The sequence below is a fragment of the Salvelinus fontinalis genome, chromosome 40 (assembly GCF_029448725.1).
Source record: "Salvelinus fontinalis isolate EN_2023a chromosome 40, ASM2944872v1, whole genome shotgun sequence".
Classification (NCBI taxonomy): domain Eukaryota; kingdom Metazoa; phylum Chordata; class Actinopteri; order Salmoniformes; family Salmonidae; genus Salvelinus; species Salvelinus fontinalis.
This window is the reverse complement of record NC_074704.1, coordinates 15,541,238-15,564,528: the sequence shown is the minus strand read 5'-3', so window position 1 is coordinate 15,564,528 and position 23,291 is coordinate 15,541,238. Positions and strand designations below refer to the sequence as shown.

The window sequence follows — 23,291 nt, the reverse complement described above, 5'->3', positions numbered from 1 at the left end:
TGGACTTATTTGACTCTCTTCAGGAGGCCCAGAAAGTAATCTGTGGCCGTTTTCTTTCACATTACCAACACAGAAAAGCTTATCCATGGAAAGTTTGCTAGTGAAGGACATTAGCATGACCCTTTAAAAAAGAAGAAGACAGAAAAAAAAGAAGAGACTGAGCCACCTGTGTTATAATTAAGCAATAACGCTCGGGGGGCTGTGGTATATCGCCCGACGCAACACGGAGTGCCTGGATACAGCCGTGGTATATTGGCCATATACCACAAACCCCTGAGGTGCCTTATTACTATCATAAACTGGTTATCAACGTAATTAGAAGAGTACAAATACATGTTTTGTCATACCCGTGGTATATGGTCTGACAGACCACGGTTTTCAGCGTATCAGCATTTAAGGCTCGAACCACACAGTTTATAATGTGGAACAGATGGGGAACTTCCCAAAGTAAAAATATACTTTGCTCAGAGAATTAGCACCTACTTTGTTTTATTAGTTTTGCTTCAGCATTTATCTACAAACCAACAAGATTCTGTCTTGAATACGTTTTGGATTTCTGAAAGGTATTTATGGTCTCTGTGTTGTGTCATGGTAAATGTCCTGAGGCTATAACTACAGTATGAGTAAGTTTTGCTTGGTATCAATCTTGAATTGACTTTCTATCTCCGGGCAAGCTTCCAGTATAAGGCAATGTAAGCTAAATAAGGTCATTAACTTCACTAGGGTAGGGGGCAGCATTCAGAATTTGGATGAAAAGTGTGCCCAAAGTAAACTGCTTGCTACTCAGACCCAAAAGCTAGGATATGCATAGAATTGGTAGATTTGGATAGAAAACACTCTAAAGTTTCCAAAACTGTTAGAATAATGTCTGTGAGTATAACAGAACTTATATGGCAGGCGAAAACCTGAGGAAAATCCATCCAGGAAGTACTATTATTTTGAAGGGCTGTTTTTCCATTGAAAGCCTATCCACCATACAAAGACTTAGGACCCAGTTCACGATCTCTATGGCTTCTTCTAGATGTGGCCAGTCTTTAGGCATTGTTTCAGGCTTTTACTCTGAAAAACTAGGGAGATACAGCACTTTCAATGAGTGGACAGTGGAAATTTCCAGACATGAGTCCAGCGCGCGATCGAGAGTGCACCTCTCTTGTTTCTCCTTTTCAATTGATGAAGCTTTTGTCCAGTTGAAATATTATTGATTATTTATGAGAAAAACTGTAACGGCGGCCTTCCCTCTCTTCACTAGAAGAGGGGGTGAAACAGGGATCGGACCAACACGCAGCGTAGCCAGTGCTCAACATGTATAATTATCAAAAACTATAGTGAACACTAAACAAATACTAAAATAACAAAAGTGGCAAACCGATAGAGACCTATCTGGTGCAGAATAAAAACACAGAGATAGGAAACAACCACCCACAAGCCCCAACACAAAACAAGCCACCTATATATGATTCTCAATCAGGGACAACGATTGACAGCTGTCTCTGATTGAGAACCATATTAGGCTGAACACAGAAACAGACGAACTAGACACACAACATAGAATTCCCACCAAGCTCACGTCCTGACCAACACTAAACAAGCAAAACACATAAGAACTCTGGTCAGGACGTTACAAAAACAACCTGAGGATTGATTTTAAACATCGTTTGACATGTTTCTATGAACTTTTATGGTACTTTTTAGATTTTTCGTCTGTCTGTTGTGACCGCGCTTAGTTCCAATGGATTGCTGAAAAAAACGCACCAACAAAACAGAGTTTTTTGGACATAAAGAGGAACATTATCGAACAAAACAAACATTTATTGTGTAACATGGAGTCTGAGTGCAAACATATGAAGATCATCAAAGGTAAGTGATACATTTTATCGCTTTTTCTGACTTTAGTTACTCCTCTTCTTGGCTGGTAACTGTTTGTAATGATTTGTCTGCTGGGCGCTGTTCTCAGATTATCGCACGGTTTGCTTTCGCCGTAAAGCCTTTTTGAAATCTGACACAGCGGTTGGATTAACAAAAAGTTTAACTTTAAGCTGGTGTATAACATTTGTATCTTTTATGTATGTTTATAATGATAATTTCTGTTTTGTTGAGTTTTACGCTCTGCAATTTCACCGGATGTTGTTTGAGACAGTGGATTATTGAACAAAATGCGCTAACAAAACAGAGGTTTTTGGATATAAACCTGGACTTTATCGAACAAAACAAACATTTATTGAGTAAATGGGAGTCTTGTGAGTGCAAACGTATGAAGATCATCAAAGGCAAGTGATTGATTTTATCACTATTTCTGACTTGTGAAACTCCTCTACTTGGCTTGTTACTGTTTGTAATGATTTGTCTGCTGGGCGCTGTACTCAGATAATCGCATGGTATGCTTTCGCCGTAAAGCCTTTTTGAAATCTGACACCGTGGTTGGATTAACAAGAAGTTTATCTTTAAACCCATGTGTAACACTTGTATGTTTCATACATTTTTATAATGAGTATTTCTGTTTTTGAATTTGGCGCTCTGCAATTCCACTGGATGTTGGCCAGGTGGGACGCGTCCCACACCCCCTAGTGAGGTTAAACGTTGGGCATCTCAAAAATTAAAAAAAAAATGTAAATGCTTGAGAGAAAATATGTATTCAAACCAAATGTATTTTATTTTATAGTCAGTCTACCGTCTAACCTTCACTTCAATTAGCGGCAGCAGAGAATGGACATTGAACAATTCAGTCATTATTGTGTTATTGAAAATCACCCTTTTGAAGTTTGTCTTACCTTTCTCTTATTGGATGGACAGACATACAGGTAACTCAGCACTGTCTTAGATCCCACTTTGTCATTCATCCTCTCATAGGTGGATCCATAGTCTGTTGATCTGTAATTTTTTTTTAAATAATGTGTTTAAACTTAGGGAAATACAGACAGCCATATATGTATATACATAATGTATATACACACAAACATATAGACTTACAGACAGTGGTTACCAACACCTGCTTCCAACATTAACCACATCTTAAGATAGGTTTATGACTGAAATCAATTGTCTTGGCTTTGAACCATGTCAAATGAAATAGCCCTGTTCCTGTACATCTTACAGTACTTGGCTTTCTCACCTTTACAACTACAGGAATCTAGGGTGCTCGAGGGCCTTGATCCTATAACATGTAAACTAAATATACGACCATGACATATGAGGAATGCAAAAACATGTGGATGTGTCACGAATCTCGGAGACTTGAACGTGCACAGATAGGCTATACCTGTGCAGAATACATGCCCATTTGCCATTTCAGTCTCCAAAGTGTCCTTTTCGGTGGTAGTATATTTTCCCGGCCAAACATTTTGTGAATGTTGTTCTGAACCCACTGCATGCAAGTCATCTTTAAATTCTCATCCATGCTTCAGAACCAAAAGGTTGCACATCTTGCTTGTTGACCAATGAACAGTTATCAGCATTGGAGCACAAAGGTGGGCGCGCATATCCACATTAGTGATCAAAATAACTTGTATAATTTCTTCCACAGGGATGCTGGCCTATGTTGATTCCAATGTGTCAAGTTGGATGGATGTCCTTTGGGTGGCGAACCACTCGAGGGTGAAAAACACAGCAGTGTCAAAGTTCTTGACACAAACCAGTGTGTCTGCCTCCTTCTACCATACCCCATTCAAAGGCACTTTCACCCTCTGAATGACACAACCCATGTCTCAATTGTCTCAAGGCTTAACAATCCTTCTTTAACCGGTCTCCTCCCCTTCATCTACACTGATTGAAGTGGATGTAACAGGTGACTAATCACTAATGACATCACTAATGGATCATAGCTTCTACCTGGATTCACCTGTTCAATCTATGTCATAGAAAAACTAGGTGTTCCTAATGTTTTGTATAGTCAGTATATGTCTAGAGATAAGCATCTGTAACATCGCACTGCTGTCAATATTATGGGATGAAGACTTAACATATGCTGGCGAATTTATTACAATATTTGTGAGGAAGAACAGGGCAACCCGGCTGGCAACAAGCACTCTGCAAGCATGCTGCCCTCCAAAGTGATGGAATGGTGCAGACAGAACATGCTTTCCATCTGATCCTGCAACGTCCATTAAAAATAGGCCGTATGATTTTGCTTGCTCTGGACACCAGGGAAGTGACACTATATATCCCTAGTTGATATTGACTGCTAACGTGAACAACTTTCAGCTCAAAATGCAGTTTTTTTCTGTAACTTGTGTTTGAAGATGCATCTCCGTTTATGGCTGAATTGACAGTCTACATTTTCGCTCTGATTTTGTGTGCATGTTCGTGTGAGCCTAAGATTAGCTACCATGTGACTGTCATTAACTAATTTTTTCTGGCCGAAGACTGAAAGAAGTCCACACCCAGTCAGCAATAACCCCCTTCAGATGTGCGGTGCAATTTACAGAATTGAGTGAGGAAAGACGAATGAGAACAGATTCTTATTTTATAGCTCTTCAGGTTTTTTTTCTCCTGATGGCGTAGTCGGCAGAGACTAGTGCTACTGTGCCAGTAATGGATTTTTGATTAAAATTACAATAAGATCTTTTTTCATTCCAATTTATTCTGGAGTGCCGGGGAGAGACGGTCACGATGATTACAAATTAGAATAACGAGAAAGACAGACACTGCATATGGGCATGCTGACAGCTTTTACAGGATTTTAAAATAGAGTTGGGGAACTGAATGGGGCGATGACTGATTGGAGAGGGAAATTTAATGTGGAATGGGCCTCTGAGCACTAGGGAGATCCCAAGGGCTGTGTTATATTGTTTGAGTCTTCTCATGTCCGCGGCAGGCAGGGACATTACAGCAAAGACACAGAATGCTGTCTGCCTGAGTTGCTTGTCAAGTATAAATTGAAGAGATATATGGTTCCTGTGTGGTATTGTATGTAGGCTATGCATCCATTTTACTTTTCACTTAGTTCTATCCTCAAGTACTAAGGCTCTGGTGTGAGAGTGTCACGGACAGACTGTACAATCAGACAGTAATGCATTCAATCAAACATCCAAACCATAACGCCCATGCCTCCAACAGTTTGTCTGATTTCTGAGGTGCCTTTTTTGTTATTCCATAATCTAGAATTACTACATATTCACAAGTGTCTGCGAGGAAGAAAGCTGTAATAATTAGCATGCAATTGCAGTGTTTAAAACCTCTTGAAGCTAGGGGGCAGAATTTTTATGTTTGGAAAAATAACGTTCCCAATGTAAGATGCCTATTTCTCAGGTCCAGATGCTAGAATATGCATATAATTGACAGAGTATGATAGAAAACACTCTCAAGTTTCCAAAACTGCCAAAATATTTTCTGTGAGTATAACAGAACTGATTTTGCAGGCGTAAAACTGAGGAAATCCAACCCGGACGTGCCTCTTATTTTGAAAAATCACTGTTCCATTGCCTGCCCTTCGTCCATTTAAAGGGATATCAACCAGATTCCAATGGTTTCCTCAGGGTGTGAACAGTCTTTAGACATAGTTTCAAGCTTTTATTCTGAAAAATGAGCGAGATTTATCAAATCGCGTCAGTGGATAGCTGAATGTCCTTCCATTAGTTCATGCATGATTATTTATGTTAAAAACAACCTGAGGATTGATTATTAAAAAAGTTTGACATGTTTCTAAGAACTTATGGAAACTATTTGGAATTTTCGTCAACCCTTGATGACCTGCCTAAGGCTGTGGAATACTGATTATAACGCACCAAACAAATGGAGGTTTTTTGATATAAAAATAATCTTTATCGAACAAAAGGAACATTTACTGTGTAACTGGGAGTCGCGTGAGTGCAGACATCCGAAGATCATCAAAGGTAAGCGGTTAATTTTATTGCTTTTCTGACTTTCGTGACCAATCTACATTGCTGCTAGGTGTTTGTAATGTTTTGTCTAGTGATCAATAAACTCACACAAACGATTGGATTGCTTTCGCTGTAAACCTGACACGACAGGTGGATTAACAACAAACTAAGCTGTGTTTTGCTATATTGCACTTTTTGCTATATTGCACAAATTTGGCGCTCTGCAATTCAGCGGTTGTTGATGAAAATGATCCCGCTAAAGGGATCCGTGCGTCAAGAAGCTAAACCTGGCTTCACCGCCATACAATATGCTCTTCTCATCCTTCCTAATCTTTTATTCAGTAATTTCATCCTCATCAGCCCCTGTCCACAGAGACAGTTTTTTATCTGGTGTTTATGTTGATGGGTTCTGACTTCTAAACTTGAAAATATGAAATATCCTTATTCATGTCACTGAGCGAGAGAGGGGAATGTAGAATGTTTATATTTTGTCAGAATATGTTATTGTTAGACATCAGGTATACTATAGGAAAGAGGAGAGCCACAGTCTGATACAAGTCAACATGACAGCCGTAAGTTGGGGAGGACTGAGGAATTTGTGCAGAGGTCAGGTCAGATGATGTGAGGAAGAACAGATATCACTAAAGTTCTTTATATCAACAGAGGTGTATTGGCTGTTCAGAGGTGTAAGGAGGAGACTCAACATAGGAGGAAGGGTTAAATACCAGTGCTTGTGTAAACATGTCTTGGTCTGTTCAGCTGTCTGACCCTTTTGGTGAATAAACTTGGTTTGAGCATTTATGGTTGTCTGTCAGGTTCTACATAACAGGGTAAAAACTAACAGTTGGCGTTGTCGACAGGATTTACCACGATTTTTAGTCGAACCAGAGAGTCCAAATCAGCGGAGCAGGATTTACCACTTATTTTGACATTTTGGGGAGATGAGAATCGCAGGCTGAACCGTAATAGAATAAGGACCTAAAAACCCTGAGCTTATTCAGAAGTCCCATTGTATTATGACTGGTCGTAGATTTATGGTATCGGGTAAGTCCCGGAAGGTTAGTTCGAGCAGGCTAGTACCTGCAAAGGGTACGTCCTAGGAGGTAAAGCCCGGGTGGGGTTCGTACCCGGCTAAACCCGTAATGGGGGGTGGAAGCCCAGCCGCAGTGGCCATGCGACCATAGGGTGTGTGTGTGTGTATGAATGTTTGAACAAGGATCATCTGTAGTAACAGTAGCAATAATGGGAGCTAAAACCGGAGGGTGATGGGGGGTGACCAAATTATTAATAGCCTAAGCTGTTACTACTTCATGCCGTTGAGGGGTGACGCCTAGTCAATAATAACTGAGATGGCTTCTAGAGGCCAGGACACTCCCAGAGAGGGAAGGGGAGAAGCTGAAAATGTTATCAAAGCCTTAGAGGCACTAAAAAAAGCATATGACCAGCATCAAGAACCAAAACAACGGTGGGTAAATTTGCAAAATTGGTAAACATTTTCCAGTAGACAGAAAGTTTAAAACCAGCCACAAGTATATGGATACATCGTAGTGTGGAACACTGAAATCAGAGAACGGTCCTGACCACAATACGCAGGCAGACCTGTGAGTAAAAACGGAGTAGACAGTAGACAACAATGAGGTGACGAATAAAAAACTAGGCACTGCCGAAGGGCATGCACATAGATTAGATGAACAAAAGCAGGAATTGGCTATTGCGCTAGAAAAGAGTCAACCCTAAACCAGGAATTAGAGAAAGACATTGAGGATAAACAACTCAGAGTTACGCTTAAACAATATCAAAATATGCGTGGTGGAGTATATACAATTGTCACTCCTCCGCTGTTCGCCCCATGCTATGAGGTGAAACAGGTCACAACTGGTAGACCACTATTATACCCCTCTCTTAACTTCTTATGGCTGGGGGCAGTATTGAGTAGCTTGGATGAATCAGGAAAAGTGCTGCAGAATGAGTTCTGTTTCACTCAGAGAAATAATTCAAACGGTTTTATAAACTAGAAAGTGTTTTCTATCCAATAGTAATAATATGCATATTGTACGAGCAAGAATTGAGTACGAGGCCGTTTGAAATGGACACATTTTATAAGGCTACTCAATACTGCCCCTTGCAGCCATAAGAAGATAACAGTTGTATCTTTTCGCAATGTTTATTATGAGTATTCCTGTAAATTGATGTGGCTCTCTGCAAAATCAAAGGATGTTTTGGAACTTCTGAACGTAAGGCGCCAATGTAAACTCAGAGTTTTGGATATAAATATGAACTTTACCGAACAAAACATACATGTATTGTGTAACATGAAGTCCTATGAGTGTCATGTGATGAAGATCATCAAAGGTTAGTGATTCATTTAATCTATATTTCTGCTTTTTGTGAATCTTCTCTTTGGCTGGAAAAGTGGCTGTGTTATTCTGTGAATAGGCACTCATCTAACATAATCGTTTGGTTTGCTTTCGTCGTAAAGCCTTTTTAAAATCGGACACTGTGGCTGGATTTACACCAATTGAATCTTTAAAATGGTGTAAAATACATGTATGTTTGAGGAATTTTAATTATGGGATTTCTGTTGTTTTGAATTTGGCGCCCTGCAGTTTCACTGGCTGTTGAAGAGGTGGGACGCTACCGTCTCACGTACCCTAGAGAGGCTAACGTTACAGGAGATGGGGAGCAAAGTGAAGATTACATGACTTGGGAACACCTATTGGAGCCTGTGGTCTGATAGCTGTCATCAAGACAAAGGGTGGCTACTTTGAAGAATCTAAAATCTAAAATACATTTGATTTGTTTAACACTTTTTTGGTTACTACATGATTCAATATGTTTTATTTCATAGCACTGATGATTTCACTATTGTTCTACAATTTAGAACATAGTACAAATAAAGAAAAACCTTTGAATCAGTAGGTGTGTCTAAACGTTTGTCTGGTACTGTATAATTGTGCGTAGTTTAACACCTAATACTGTTATGTTTTGTGTTTCTTTTTGCTTCTCAAGTCTTGTGCTATCACTCTCTTAGGAACCAGATGCTGAAACCTTTACAGATGCACAAGTGAGAACATCCTGTCAGGCTGTATCACCGCCTGGTACGGCAACTGCAAGGCCCTCAACCGCAAGGCTCTCCAGAGGATGGTGCGGTCTGCACAATGCATCAGCGGGGGCACTCTACCTGCCCTCCAGGACACCTACAGCACCCGATGTAACAGGAAGGCCAAAAAGATCATCGACAACATCCACCCGAGTCACTGCCTGTTCACCCCACTACCATCCAGAAGGCAGTACAGGTGCATCAAAGTTGGGTCCGAGAGACTGGAAAACAGCTTCTATCTCAAGGCCATCAGACTGTTAACCTCTCTAGGGGGTGTGGGACGCTACCGTCCACCTGGCCAACATCCGGTGAAATTACAGATCGCCAAATTAGAATTAATTTACTACAAATATTTAACTTTCATGAAATCACAAGTGTAAAACATCAAAATAAAGCTTAACGTGTTGTTAATCCAGCCGCTGTGTCAGATTTCAAAAAAGCTTTACGGCGAAAGCACACCATGCGATTATCTGAGGACAGCCACTCAGTTTAGCATATAAAAACATGAAAAACATTTTTCAACCAGTCAGAAATAGCGATATAATAAATGCCTTACCTTTGATGCTCTTCTTCTGTTGGCACTCCAAAAGGTCCCAGATACATCACAAATGGTCCTTTTGTTCGAAAATGTCCTTCTTTATATCCATAAAAACTCAGTTTAGCTGGCGCGCTTCATTCAATAATGCACCCAGTTTCCCTCCATCAAAATGCATACAAAATGAATCCAAAGCGTTACTAATAAACTTTTCCAAACAAGTCAAACAACGTTTATAATCAAACCTTAGATACCATAATAAGTAAATAAACAATCAAATGTAAGACGGCGAATCGTTATTGTCTTTACCGGAGAAATATACCAAAGAACGCGCTCTCTTCCAAGCGCTTGGAAACACTACAGCAAAAATGGTAGTCACAGAGAAAAACTACAATTTCTGGCTCATTTTTCCGTAGAACCAGCATGAAACTCTTTCTAAAGACTGTTGACATCTAGTGGAAGCCCTAGGAACTGCAATCTGGGAGGATTTCGCCTCATAATAAAAGTGACAGCCAAATTTTGGGATGGTTGTCCTCTGGGTTTTGCCTGCCATATCAGTTCTGTTATATTCACAGACATAATTGTAACAGTTTTGGAATCTTTAGACTGTTTTCTATCCAATACTACCAATTATATGCATATCCTATCTTCTGGGCCTGAGTAAAAGGCAGTTTACTTTGGGCACATCATTCATCCAAACTTCCGAATTCTGCCCCCTAGCCCGAATAAGTTTTAAGGACATGAATATTGCTTTGTGAGGCAGCCACTGTGACCTAGACACAGACATCTACTGTAATGTCTGCTTCCAACTCACACTCTCAAACACATAGATCCCCTGAACACAGCTCAATCTCCAGATCCCAATCACCTGAATTATGATCACCTGTTCACACACATGTATGTCATTATCACACACTATTTAGTTCAGTTCATTGCACTCCATCATTGTGAAGTATTGTTTGTTTCGTACACACTTCTATGCGGAGCTCTGTTTTTCCTGTAATTTAATCCTCCCGTGTATGATAGTTGTTGCCTGCTTCACTAACGGCGCCTTTTGCCTATTCCCTGCCTGTCCTTTAGCCTATCGGATTTCCTGTTATCAACCTATTGCCTGATCTCCCGGACGACGTTACTAGCCTTTTACCTGACAGTACTGTTGCCCTTTTAGACCCCTTGTGTATGACCTTCTGCCTGCCACTGGAACCAGCTACCTGCCTCCTCCTGTGGTCCTTTACAAATAACCACTGATGTGCCCTGTGCTTGAAACCAACTCTCTGTCTCCCATTGTGTTCATTACACCTACTCCGTTTGAACACACACAAACACATGCATATTTAACATTACATTTTAGAACACACACACACACACACACACACATACACCCCTATGCCTCCTCTATTTACAATCTCTTCCATATCCGTGGCAATATGAGGTAACAAACAGTTTTATTAATAATTCACAGAGATAATGTATTTCTCTTAAAGTTCTTAGGGATAGGGGGCAGCATTTTCACGTATGGATGAAAAGCGTGCCCAGGGTAAACTGCCTGTTACCCAGAACCAGTTGCTAATATATGCATATTATTAGTATATTTGGATAGAAACATTTCTGAAGTTTCTAAAACTGTTTGAATCATGTCTGTGACTATAACATAACTTATTTGGCAGGCAAAACCCAGAGGACAAACCATTCAGAATTTTTTTTGGGAGGTCACTCTCTTTTCAATGTGTTTTCATTGGGAATCCAGATTTCTAAGGGACCTTCCTGCATTTCCTATCACTTCCACTGGATATCAACAGTCTTTAGAAATTGGTTTAGGTTTTTCCTTTGTGAAGTGAAGAAGTAGCCATGTTCAGAATGAGACTCCAGTGAAGTGTACTGTTTGTTAGAGGCGCGTGACCAGAAAGCATGCTACATGTCTTCAATTTGATCGATTATTTACGTTAAAAATACCGAAAGTTGTATTACAAAAGTAGTTTGAAATGTTTGGACAAAGCTTACAGGTAACTTATGTAGTCATGTTAAGCGAGTTGGAACCAGTGTTTTTCTGGATCAAACTCGCCAAATAAATGGACATTTTGGATATATATCAACGGAATTAATCGAATGGACCATTTGTGATGTTTATGGGACATATTGGAGTGCCAACAGAAGAAGCTCGTCAAAGGTAAGGCATGAATTATATCTTTATTTATGCGTTTTGTGTCGCGCCGGGAGAGTTGAAATATGATGGTCTGTGATTGTTAGCTCTGGTGCTATCCTCAGATAATAGCATTGTTTGCTTTCGCCGTAAAGCATTTATGAAATCTGACACGTTGGCTGGATTCACAACAAGTGTAGCTTTAATTTGGTATATTGAATATGTGATTTCATGAAAGTTAAATTTTTATTGTAATTTATTTGAATTTGGCGCTCTGTATTTTCACTGGATGTTGGCCAGGTGGGATGTTACCGTCCCACATATCAAAGAGAGGTTAACCAAGTTTAATTCTTCTCAAAGGGTCAATACAGCTGCATTCAGACAATGACATTTCACACAAACACTGATATTTAACCCTTTCTCCTAGGCTGTCTCCTCCTCCACATCTGAACAGCCAATGCATCTCTGTTGCTAGACAGAACCTTTGTGATACAGTTTACATACACCTTAGCCAAATACACATAAACTCAGTTTTTCACAATTCCTGACATATAATCCTAGTAAATATTCCCTGTCTTAGGTCAGTTAGGATCACCAATTTTTTTTAAGAATGTGAAATGTCAGAAAAATAGTATAGAGAATGATTTATTTCAGCTTTTATTTCTTTCATCACATTCCCAGTGGGTCAGAAGTTTGCATACACTCAATTAGTATGTGGTAGCATTGCCTTTAAATTGTTTAACTTGGGTCAAACTTTTCGGGTAGCCTTCCACAAGCTTCCCACATTAATTTGGGTGAATTTTGGCCCTCAATTCCTCAAGACAGAGCTTGTGTAACTGAGTCAGGTTTTTAGGCCTCCTTGCTCGCACACGCTTTTTCAGTTCTGCCCACAAATTATCAATAGGATTGAGGTCAGGGCTTTGTGATGGCCACTCCAATACCTTTACTTTGTTGTCCTTAAGCCATTTTGCCACAACTTTGGAAGTATGCTTGGGGTCATTGTCCATTTGGAAGACCCATTTGCGACCGAGCTTTAACTTCCTGACTGTTGTCTTGAGATGTTGCTTCAAAATATCCACATCATTTTCCTGCCTCATGATGCCATCTATTTTGTGAAGTGCACCAGTCCCTCCTGCAGGAAGGCACACCCACAACATAATGCTGCCACCCACGTGCTTCCCGGTTGGGATGGTGTTCTTAGGCTTGCAAGCCTCCCCCTTTTTCCTCCAAACATAACGATGGTCATTGTGGCATTCTTCCTTGCTTAGCGGACTTTCAGGTTATTTCGATATAGGACTCGTTTTACTGTGGATATAGATACTTTTGTACCTGTTTCCTCCATTATCTTCACAAGGTCCTTTGCTGTTGTTCTGGGATTGATTTTTACTTTTCACACCAAAGTACGTTCATCTCTAGGAGACAGAAAGCATCTCCTTCCTGAGTGGTATGACGGCTGCGTGGTCCCATGGTGTATATACTTGCATACTATTGTTTGTACAGATGAACATGGTACCTTCAGGCGTTTGGAAATTGCTCCCAAGGATGTACCAGACTTGTGGAGGTGTACAATTTTTTTTCTGAGGTCTTGGCTGATTTCTTTTGATTTTCCCATGATGTCAAGCAAAGAGGCACTGAGTTTGAAGGTAGGGCTTGAAATACATCCACAGGTACACCTCCAATTGACTCAAATTATGTAAATTAGCTTATGTTCAGAAGCTTCTAAATCCATGACATTTTCGGGAATTTTCCAAGCTGTTTAAAGGCACAGTCAACTTAGTGTATGTAAACTTCTCAACCACTGGAATTGTGATACAGTGAATTAATCTGTCTGTAAATAATTGATGGAAAAGGTACTTGTGTCATGCACAAAGTAGATGTTCTAACCAACTTGCCAAAACTATAGTTTGTTAAAACTTCTTCTGGCTGCAAGGGAAAGTGTTGAGTAGCCAGTGAAATCGTGCCCATTTCAAACGGCCTCCTACTCAATTCTTGCTCGTACAATATGGATATTATTATTAATATTGGATGGAAAACACTCTCTAGTTTCTAAAACCGTTGGAATTATTTCTCTGAGTGAAACAGAATTCATTTGGCAGCACTTTCCCTGACCAGGAAGTGAAATGTCAGAAATATGTGTTCTGTTCAACTTGATGCCTATATATGGTCATGACACTTAGGGGTCTACTTACACTCCATACGCCTTCCTCTTGGTCTCAAGAGGATGTGAGAGAAGACATTTTGTGTTCATCTTGGTCAGGGGTGGAATAAAAGCTATTTCTTTGACGTGACCGTCCACTTCCGGTACTCTGAAACGCGCGACAAGGAAGTGCCATTGCCTTCTGTTTTGCTGCCGTAATAGAAGACAACTATCCCCGGCTCGTAATTTTTTTGATACATGTGAACATATCATCGTAATGTATGTTTTTTCAATATAGTTTAATCAGATTATTGACATTTTTTGGGGAGTTTTGCCGTGTTCCGTCCTCTGACTGTGTTTACGTCGGAGAGATTTGTGCCACTCGGCTAGTGCCAATGCTAAGTGAAGAGGGAAATTTGCCATTCTGAATCCAAACAACGACTCATCTGGACAGAGGACACCTTGTTCAACATTCTGATGAAAGATCAGCAAAAGTAAGAGCCAATTTATGATGTTATTTCATATATCTGTCGTGCATGTTGACTGGTCGTGGGCGCCCAAGTTTTTCTTGCTATTGCTGCTATGCCAATATCACGCTACATTTTGTTTGCGCTGTAAAACATTTAATAAATCGGAAATATTGTCTAGAATCACAAGATGCCTGTCTTTCAATTGCTGTACACTATGTATTTTTCAGAAATGTTTTATGATGAGTAATTAGTTATTAGTTAGTTGGTGTCTGTAAATATTATGGCTGCTTTCGGTGCAATTTCTGATTGTAGCTGAAATGTAAACTATGAATTATACCTGAAATATGCAAATGTTTTGAAAAAAACATATGCTATACAATAAATATGTTATCAGATTGTCATCTGATGAGGTTGTTTCTTGGTTAGTGGCTATTTTTATCTTTATTTGGCCGAATTTGTGATAGCTACTGATGGAGTAAAAAACTGATGGAGTAAGAAAAGTGGTGTCTTTTGCTAACGTGGTTAGCTAATAGATTTACATATTGTGTCTTCCCTGTAAAACATTTTAAAAATCGGACATGTTGGCTTGATTCACAAGATGTGCACCTTTCATCTGGTGTCTTGGACTTGTTAATGTGTGAAAGTTAAATATTTAAAAAAAAATATCTTTTGAAATTCGCGCCCTGCACTTTGAGCTGGATGTTGTCATAAGTGTACCGGTGTCGGGCTGCACCCCTAACAGGTTAACCAGAAATTTGTGAAGTGGTTGAAAAACTAGTTTCAATGACTCCAACCTAAGTGTATGTAAACTTCCATTTCAACTGTATCTGTTCTTCCTCACTTCATCTGACATGACCTCTCCTTCAAAGTGCTCACCATTCCCCAACTCAAGGTTGTCATGGTGATTGATACCAGACTTTGTCTCTTCTCCTCCCAGAGGATCCCTCCCATAGGATCCCTGATGGCTAACAATAACATATCCTGACATAATGTCAACACTATACATTACCCTCTCTCCCTCAGTGACATTGTTAGGTTCTAAAATCTCCACCCGTCTCCCCTACACATTCCAAAGCCATCTGTCTCCTACAGATTAACAGTAACTTCGGATCTAAAAACCAGTCTCTTTCACTCCTTAGATAATATCGTTCTGAGTATAACAATGTTCCAAGTTTAACCAAGAATCTAACAGTGTTTAAAAATCACTGTTTTTAAAATGTTTATTTTTTAAAACTTTGATGATGTCATTGAGTAAAGCTTTTTAACTGTATATTTCTTTCTACAAAATGTAGAAATGCCCTTTTTTCACGTGTGTTGACGCTGGTATTGTGCGGTAGATAATGAAAATGAAGTTGAAAAGTGGTGGTTTCCCTTTAACTTTCGATTTAATAAGAGGTCAGTCGTCAACCAGGTGGCTCACCAAGTGTTTCTCCTCTTTTATTATCACAGGCCAAAAGTACAGGGGGACGAGAGAGAGAGAAATGGCAGATGGAGGAGGATGAGAATAAGTATTTTGTTGGGGACACCATATGAACATTAATAACATGAGTGAAAACCTGAGCCGAGGCAGGAATGATGATGGATTGTGACCCGAAGGTTAGAAGCAAAGGAAGTGAAGAAATAAGTAATATAAAAACACATCTTCATGATTTCCTTCGTTTTACCGAGAGGCACTGGAGCTTGTTATGTTGTTAATGGTGTCATCTCTGACTCTCTCTTTCTCTTTGCTCGCGGCGCTGTTTTAGCTGCAGAATGGAATTGGAATGATCCATTTAATACTTGAGGATGGGTTCACAACCTCTTTCCTCATATAGCCCCAAACTCTCTCCATCAACTGCACACTGTGGCAAGAGTGGTCAAGGTTTACGGCCCCTGGTTCCTAGCCTCTGGTCCATCAGAAGGAACCAGACCAGATTGTATTTGTCTGAATACCACTTTTGTGGTGTGCTGGTGAAATCAGGGCAGTCACGGTGTTCAAAATAAAATAAATGCCCAGGATGGTTCCATTACCATGGAGTTTTGCTAGTCTCTACATAATGGAATCTCATGAGAATTTCAATTGTCTGAGCATAATGGTGGGTGTGGAATTTTACTGCGACTGGGAATCAAAAAAATAGGGGGGAGTGAATTGCAGATATAGTTTCTGAAATAGTCTTGTTTCCTGCATGTAGTCATTATAAATCCATGTTCTGTGGCTGGTAACTGTCTTCATATACCTGAATGAACATAGGGTCATCCGTCTCCCCTATGAACTATGAACTATGAAAACAACATGATAGGTACTCATTGTTAATAGGACTATATAAAACATTCAGTCTATTCCCTAAAGACTGTCTAAAGACTGTTGTTTCATTATTAAAAACATTATCATACAGAACACACATTATTCATTGTAAGGACCGACGCTGGAAAAGAGAAGCAGGTATGGGGAGTTGAAAATGTAATGTGGAACAGACATTGAACAGGACAGGAACAGCGTCAGAACCAGGTAACAAAATTACAAACAAATATTAATCCTGAAGCGGGGAACCGAGCTAGGGAACAGACAGATATAGGGGAGGAAATGAACACAGGCGATAGAGTGCAGGTGAGTGCAATGAATCGCTGATGCACGTCACGAGGGGAGCAGATGTGCGTAATGATGGTGGCAGGAATGCGTAATGCTGAGGAGCCTGGCGCTCGAGGAGAGCGGGAGCAGGTGTGACATTCATAGAGGAAAGGAAATGGTCCTGTGTAATGTATGATAAATGTAGCTATGTAGGCTACACATGACCTGTCTGATTTAGAAGTTTTGACAAGGACAGACAATTTCACACTGTTTCAGCTAGTGTGTGAATCTACTTTAGATTCAGAATGGTCCTGCGCAGACAGAATTTAATTCCTCATCGTTACTACCCTGTTTATTATGCTAAGCCGCAATACAAAGAGACAGCAAGTCGGGACAATGAATATACTGTAGATTCAATCGGAAATATTTGCACAACTAATTACCTCCAAATGGCTTCCGGTAAACAAAACGACAAGCTCCCGCAATATCACCGCCAGAGAGTGGCTAAAACATTGTGTGTCCCACCACCATGATGATTTAATTCACAACCAATTGAATTGATTGATATTCAAAATGGTGTACAGTGGATATTCAGCTAGTGGGATATACGCTGCACTGGCAAGATAGAACAGCACACTCCGGTAAGACTGGGGGGGGGGGGGTCTGTCTGTGCATTTTTGTAAACAACAGCTGGTGCACGAAATCTAAGGAAGTCTCTAGATTTTGCTGGCCTGAAGTACAGTATATTTTGATAAACTGCAGACCACACTATTTGCCAAGAGAGTTTCAGCTATACTTTTCGTGGCTGTTTATTTACCACCACAGATGGATGCTATCACTAAGACCGCACTCAGTCAGCTGTATAAGGAAATAAGCAAACAGGAAACCACTCACCCAGAGGCGGCGCTCCTAGTGGCCAGAGACTTTAATGCAGGGAAACTTAAATCAGTTCTATCTCATTTCTATCAACATGTTAAATGTGCAACCAGAGGGAAAGAAATTCAAGATCACCTGTACTCCACACACACAGACACGTACAAAGCTCTCCCTCGCCCTCAATTTGGTTAGTCTGACCATAATTCTATCCTCCCAATTCCTGCTTACAAGAAAAGATTTAAGCAGGAAGCACCAGTGACTGTCTATAAATTAGTGGTCAGATGAAGCAGATGCTAAACTACAGGACTATTTTGCTATCACAGACTGGAGCATGTTTCAGGATTCTTCCGATGGCATTGAGGAGTACACCACATCAGTCACTGGCTTTATCAATAAGTGCATCAATGACGTCATCCCCACAGTGACTGTACGTACATACTCCAACCAGAAGCCATGGATTACAGGCAACATTCGCACTGAACTAAATGGTAGAGCTGCCGCTTTCAAGGTGCGGGACTCTAACCCGGAAGCTTATAAGAAATCCTGCTATGCCCTCTGACGAACCATCAAACAGGAAATGCGTCAATACAGGGCTACGATTGAATCGTACTACACCGGCTCCAACGCTCGTCTTATGTGGCAGGGCTTGCAAACTACAAAGGGAAGCACAATCATGAGCTGCCCAGTGACACGAGCCGACCAGACGAGCTAAATCACTTATTTTCTTGCTTCGAGGCAAGCAACACTGAGGCATGCATGAGAGCATCATCTGTTCCGGATGACTGTGTGATCACGCTCTCCGTAGCCGACGTGAGTAATACCTTTAAACAGGTCAACATTCACAAGGCTGCAGGGCCAGATGGATTACCAGGACATGTGCTCCGGGCATGTGCTGACCAACTGGTAGGTGTCTCCACTGACATTTTCAACATGTCCCTGATTGAGTCTGTAAAATCAACATGTTTCAAGCAGACCACCATAGTCACTGTGCCCAAGTAAGGCAACCTGCCTAAATGACTACAGGCCGTAGCACTCACGTCCGTAGCCATGAAGTGCTTTGAAAGACTGGTAATGGCTCACATCAACACCATTATCCCAGAAACACTAGACCCACTGCAATTTGCATACCGCCAAAACAGATCCACAGATGATGCAATCTCTATTGCACTCCACGCTGCCCTTTCCCATCTAGACAAAATTAACACCTATGTGAGAATGCTATTCATTGACTACAGCTCAGCGTTCATCATCCTAGTACCATTAAAGCTCATCACTAAGCTAAGGATCCTGGGACTAAACACTTCCCTCTGAAACTGGATCCTGGACTTCCTGACGGGCCTCCCCCAGATGGTGAGGGTAGGAAACAACACATTTGCCATGCTGATTCTCAACACTGGAGCCCCTCAGGGGTGTGTGTTCATTCCCCTCTTGTACTCCCTGTTCACCCACGACTGCATGGTCAGGCACGACTCCAACACCATCATTAAGTTTGCAGATGACACAACAGTGGTAGGCCTGATCACCGACAATGACGAGACAGCCTATAGAGAGGAGGTCAGAGACCTGACCGGGTGGTGCCAGAATATCAACCTATCCCTCAACGTTACCAAGAATAAGGAGATGATTATGGACTTCAGGAAAACGAGGACAGAGCACGCCCCCATTCTCATCGATGGGGCTGTAGTGGAGCAGGTTGAGAGCTTCAAGTTCCTTTCTGTCCACATCAACAACAAACTAGAATGGTCCAAACACACCAAGACAGTCGTGAAAAGGGCACGACAAAGCCTATTCCCCCTGGGGAAGCTAAAAAGATTTGTCATGGGTCCTCAGATCCTCAAAAGGTTCTACAGCTACAACATCGAGAATATCCTGACTGGTTGCATCACTGCCTGGTACGGCAACTGCTCAGCCTCCGACCGCAAGGCACAACAGAGGGTAATGCGTACGGGCTAGTACATCACTGGGGCTAAGCTGCCTGCCATCCAGGACCTCTACACCAGGCAGTGGCAGAGGAAGGCCCTAGAAATTGTCAAAGACCCCAGCCACCCCAGTCATATGCTGTTCTCTCTACTACCTCATGGCAAGCGGTACCGGAGTGCCAAGTCTAGGACCAAAAGGCTTCTCAACAGTTTTTACCCCCAAGCCATAAGGCTCCTGAACAGGTAAACAAATGGCTACCTGGACTATTTGCATTATGTGCCCCCCAACCCCTCTTTTACGCTGCTGCTACTCTCTGTTTATCATATATGCATAGTCACTTTAACTATACATCCATGTACGTATTACCTCAATTGGCCCGGCCAACCGGTGCCCCTGCACATTGGCTACCCGGACAATCTACATTGTGCCCCACCACCCGCCAACCCCTCTTTTACACTACTGCTACTCTCTGTTTATCATAACTGCATAGTCACTTTAACCATACCTACATACTACCTCAGTCAGCCCGAGTAACCGGTGCCTGTATATTTTATTTGACCTTTATTTAACTAGGCAAGTCAGTTAAGAACAAATTCTTATTTTCAATTAAGGCCTAGAAACAGTGGGTTAACTGCCTTATTCAGGGGCAGAGCGACAGTTTTTTTACCATGTCAGCTCAGGGATTCGATTTTGCAACCTTTCAGTTACTAGTCCAACGCTCTAACCACTAGGTTACCTGCCGCCCCCAAACATATAGCCTCGCTACCGTTATTTTTCACTGTCTTTTTTACTGTTGTTTTTATTTCTTTACGTATCTATTGTTCACCGTATAACTTTTATTCTTTACTTAGAAATTGCACTGTTTGTTAGAGCCTGTAAGTAAGCATTTCACCTATTGCGCACGTGACAAATAAACTTTTATTTGATTTGTTGTAGCCTATCAATCAAGCCTAGCAATAGTTTGTTGAAATGTGGGTGAAGTTCACAGGAGTTTTTCCTTTTAGGACTTTTAGAAGTATTAGTAGTGCATCTAAACACTTACAGTGGGGCAAAAAAGTATTTAGTCAGCCACCAATTGTGCAAGTTCTCCCACTTAAAAAGATGAGAGAGGCCTGTAATTTTCACCATAGGTACACTTCAACTATGACAGACAAAATGAGAAAAAAAATCCAGAAAATCACATTGTAGGATTTTTTATGAATTTATTTGCAAATGATGTTGGAAAATAAGTATTTGGTCAATAACAAAAGTTTATCTCAATACTTTGTTGTATACCCTTTGTTGGCAATGACAGAGGTCAAAAGTTTTCTGTAAGTCTTCACAAGGTTTTCACACACTGTTGCTGGTATTTTGGCCCATTCCTCCATGCAGATCTCCTCTAGAGCAGTGATGTTTTGGGGCTGTTGCTGGGCAACACAAAGATTTTCTATGGGGTTGAGATCTGGAGACTGGCTAGGTCACTCCAGGACCTTAAAATGCTTGTTACGAAGCCACTCCTTCGTTGCCCGGGCGGTGTGTTTGGGATCATTGTCATGCTGAAAGACCCAGCCACGTTTCTTCTTCAATGCCCTTGCTGATGGTAGGCTTTGTTACTTTGGTCCCAGCTCTCTGCAGGTCATTCACTAGGTCCCCCCGTGTGGTTCTGGGATTTTTGCTCACCGTTCTTGTGATCATTTTGACCCCACGGGGTGAGATCTTGCGTGGAGCCCCAGAACGAGGGAGAATATCAGTGGTCTTGTATGTCTTCCATTTCCTAATAATTGCTACCACAGTTGATTTCTTCAAACCAAGCTGCTTACTATTGCAGATTCAGTCTTCCCAGCCTGGTGCAGGTCTACAATTTTGTTTCTGGTGTCCTTTGACAGCTCTTTGGTCTTGGTCATAGTGGAGTTTGGAGTGTGACTGTTTGAGGTTGTGGACAGGTGTCTTTTATACTGATAACAAGTTCAAACAGGTGCCATTAATACAGGTAATGAGCGGCACACCCCCCCCCCCCCCACTGAAAAACCAGTGCCGCGAAATTCAAAAAAAATATTTTTTTAAAATATTTAACTTTCACACATTAAAGTCCAATACAGCTAATGAAAGACACAGATCTTGTGAATCCAGTCAACATTTCCGATTTTTAAAATGTTTTACAGGGAAGACACAATATGTAAAGATGTACATCTATTACCTAAAAACACATTAGCATAATCCACCATCTTTTATTTGTCCACCAACACCAGTAGCCATCACCAATTCGGCTAAACTAAGATATTTATAGCCCCTAACCAACAAAAAAACTCATTAGATGACAGTCTGATAACATATTTATGGTATGGGATAGGTTTTGTTAGAAAAAAGTGCATATTTCAGGTAGATGGCATAGTTTACAATTGCACCCACCATCACAAATGGACTAGAATAATTACAATGAGCAACGTGTTTACCTAACTACTAATCATCAAACATTTCGTAAAAATACACAGCATACACGAATCGAAAGACACAGATCCTGTGAATACAGACAATATTTCAGATTTTCTAAGTGTCTTACAGCGAAAACACAATAAATCGTTATATTAGCTTAGCACATAGCAATTAGCAGCCCAGCATTGATTCTAGCCAAAGTGAGCGATAAAAGTCAACATCGCCAAAAGATATTAATTTTTTCACTAACCTTCTCAGAATTCTTCCGATGACACTCCTGTAACATCACATTACAACATGCATATACAGTTTGATCGAAAATGTTTATATTTAGCCACCAAAATCATGGTTAGACAATGTGAAATGTAGACAAGCTGGTAAAGAAAAAGTCCTTGCGCCACTTATACAGTGATCTACTCTTATACATAAATACTCATAAACGTGACTAAAAAATATAGGGTGGACAGGGATTGATAGACAATTTAATTCTTAATACAATTGCGTTATTACATTTTTTAATTTATCCTTACTTTTCAATACAGTTTGCGCCAAGCGAAGCTACGTCAAAAAACATGGCGTCCTAAGCCACTAAAATGTTTCGACAGAAACACGATTTATCATAATAAAAAAGTCCTACCTTGAGCTGTTCTTCCATCAGTATCTTGGGCAAAGGATCCTTTCTTGGGAGAAATCGTCTTTTGGTGGAAAGCTGTCCTCTTGCCATGTGGAAATGTCAACTGCGTTCGGGATGAACTGAAAAGCGTGCCCAACTTTTCACATCGTTGCAAAAATAAATGTCCCAAAATCGCACTAAACGGATATAAATTGCTATAAAACGCTTTAAATTAACTACCTTATGATGTTTTTAACTCCTATAACGAGTGAAAAGATGACCGGAGAAATATAACAGGCTAAACTAACGCTTGGAACAGGTGCGCGCCGGTGTCCTCTAGGCTCATGACGCAGCTCCCAAAGAATGACTAGCTTCAGGGTTTTTTCATTTGTAGGGCCTGTGAACGCGCAATCGACCCCGTTGGAATCGTCATCACGTAAAGGCATCCAGGGGAAGACGTAAGAAGTGTCCGTATAGTCATAGCAACGACAGTGCCCTTATAACTGACTTCAGAAGAGTGGCCAACATTTCTCAAATCTGACTCCATGTCAGGGAAATTGCTGTAGAATGGGCTCTGTTCCACTTAGAGACAAAATTTCAACTCCTATAGAAACTATAGACTGTTTTCTATCCAATAATAATAATAATATGCATATTGTACGATCAAGGATTTTGTGGGAAGCCGTTTAAAAAATTAGCCAAATTAGCATAAATAGTCTAAACA

The 23,291-nt window shown here is 40.7% G+C and overlaps 1 protein-coding gene across 1 annotated transcript in view; it reads right to left on the bottom strand.

Annotated features, from left to right (window-relative positions):
• LOC129839283 (VPS10 domain-containing receptor SorCS3-like) overlaps window positions 1–23,291 on the bottom strand; it is a 266,049-nt gene that overhangs the window by 111,683 nt on the left and 131,075 nt on the right. The window contains exon 2 of the mRNA XM_055906593.1: window positions 2,769–2,868. Coding sequence (XP_055762568.1) covers window positions 2,769–2,868 — 100 coding nt within the window. The remainder of the gene's footprint in view (window positions 1–2,768; window positions 2,869–23,291) is intronic.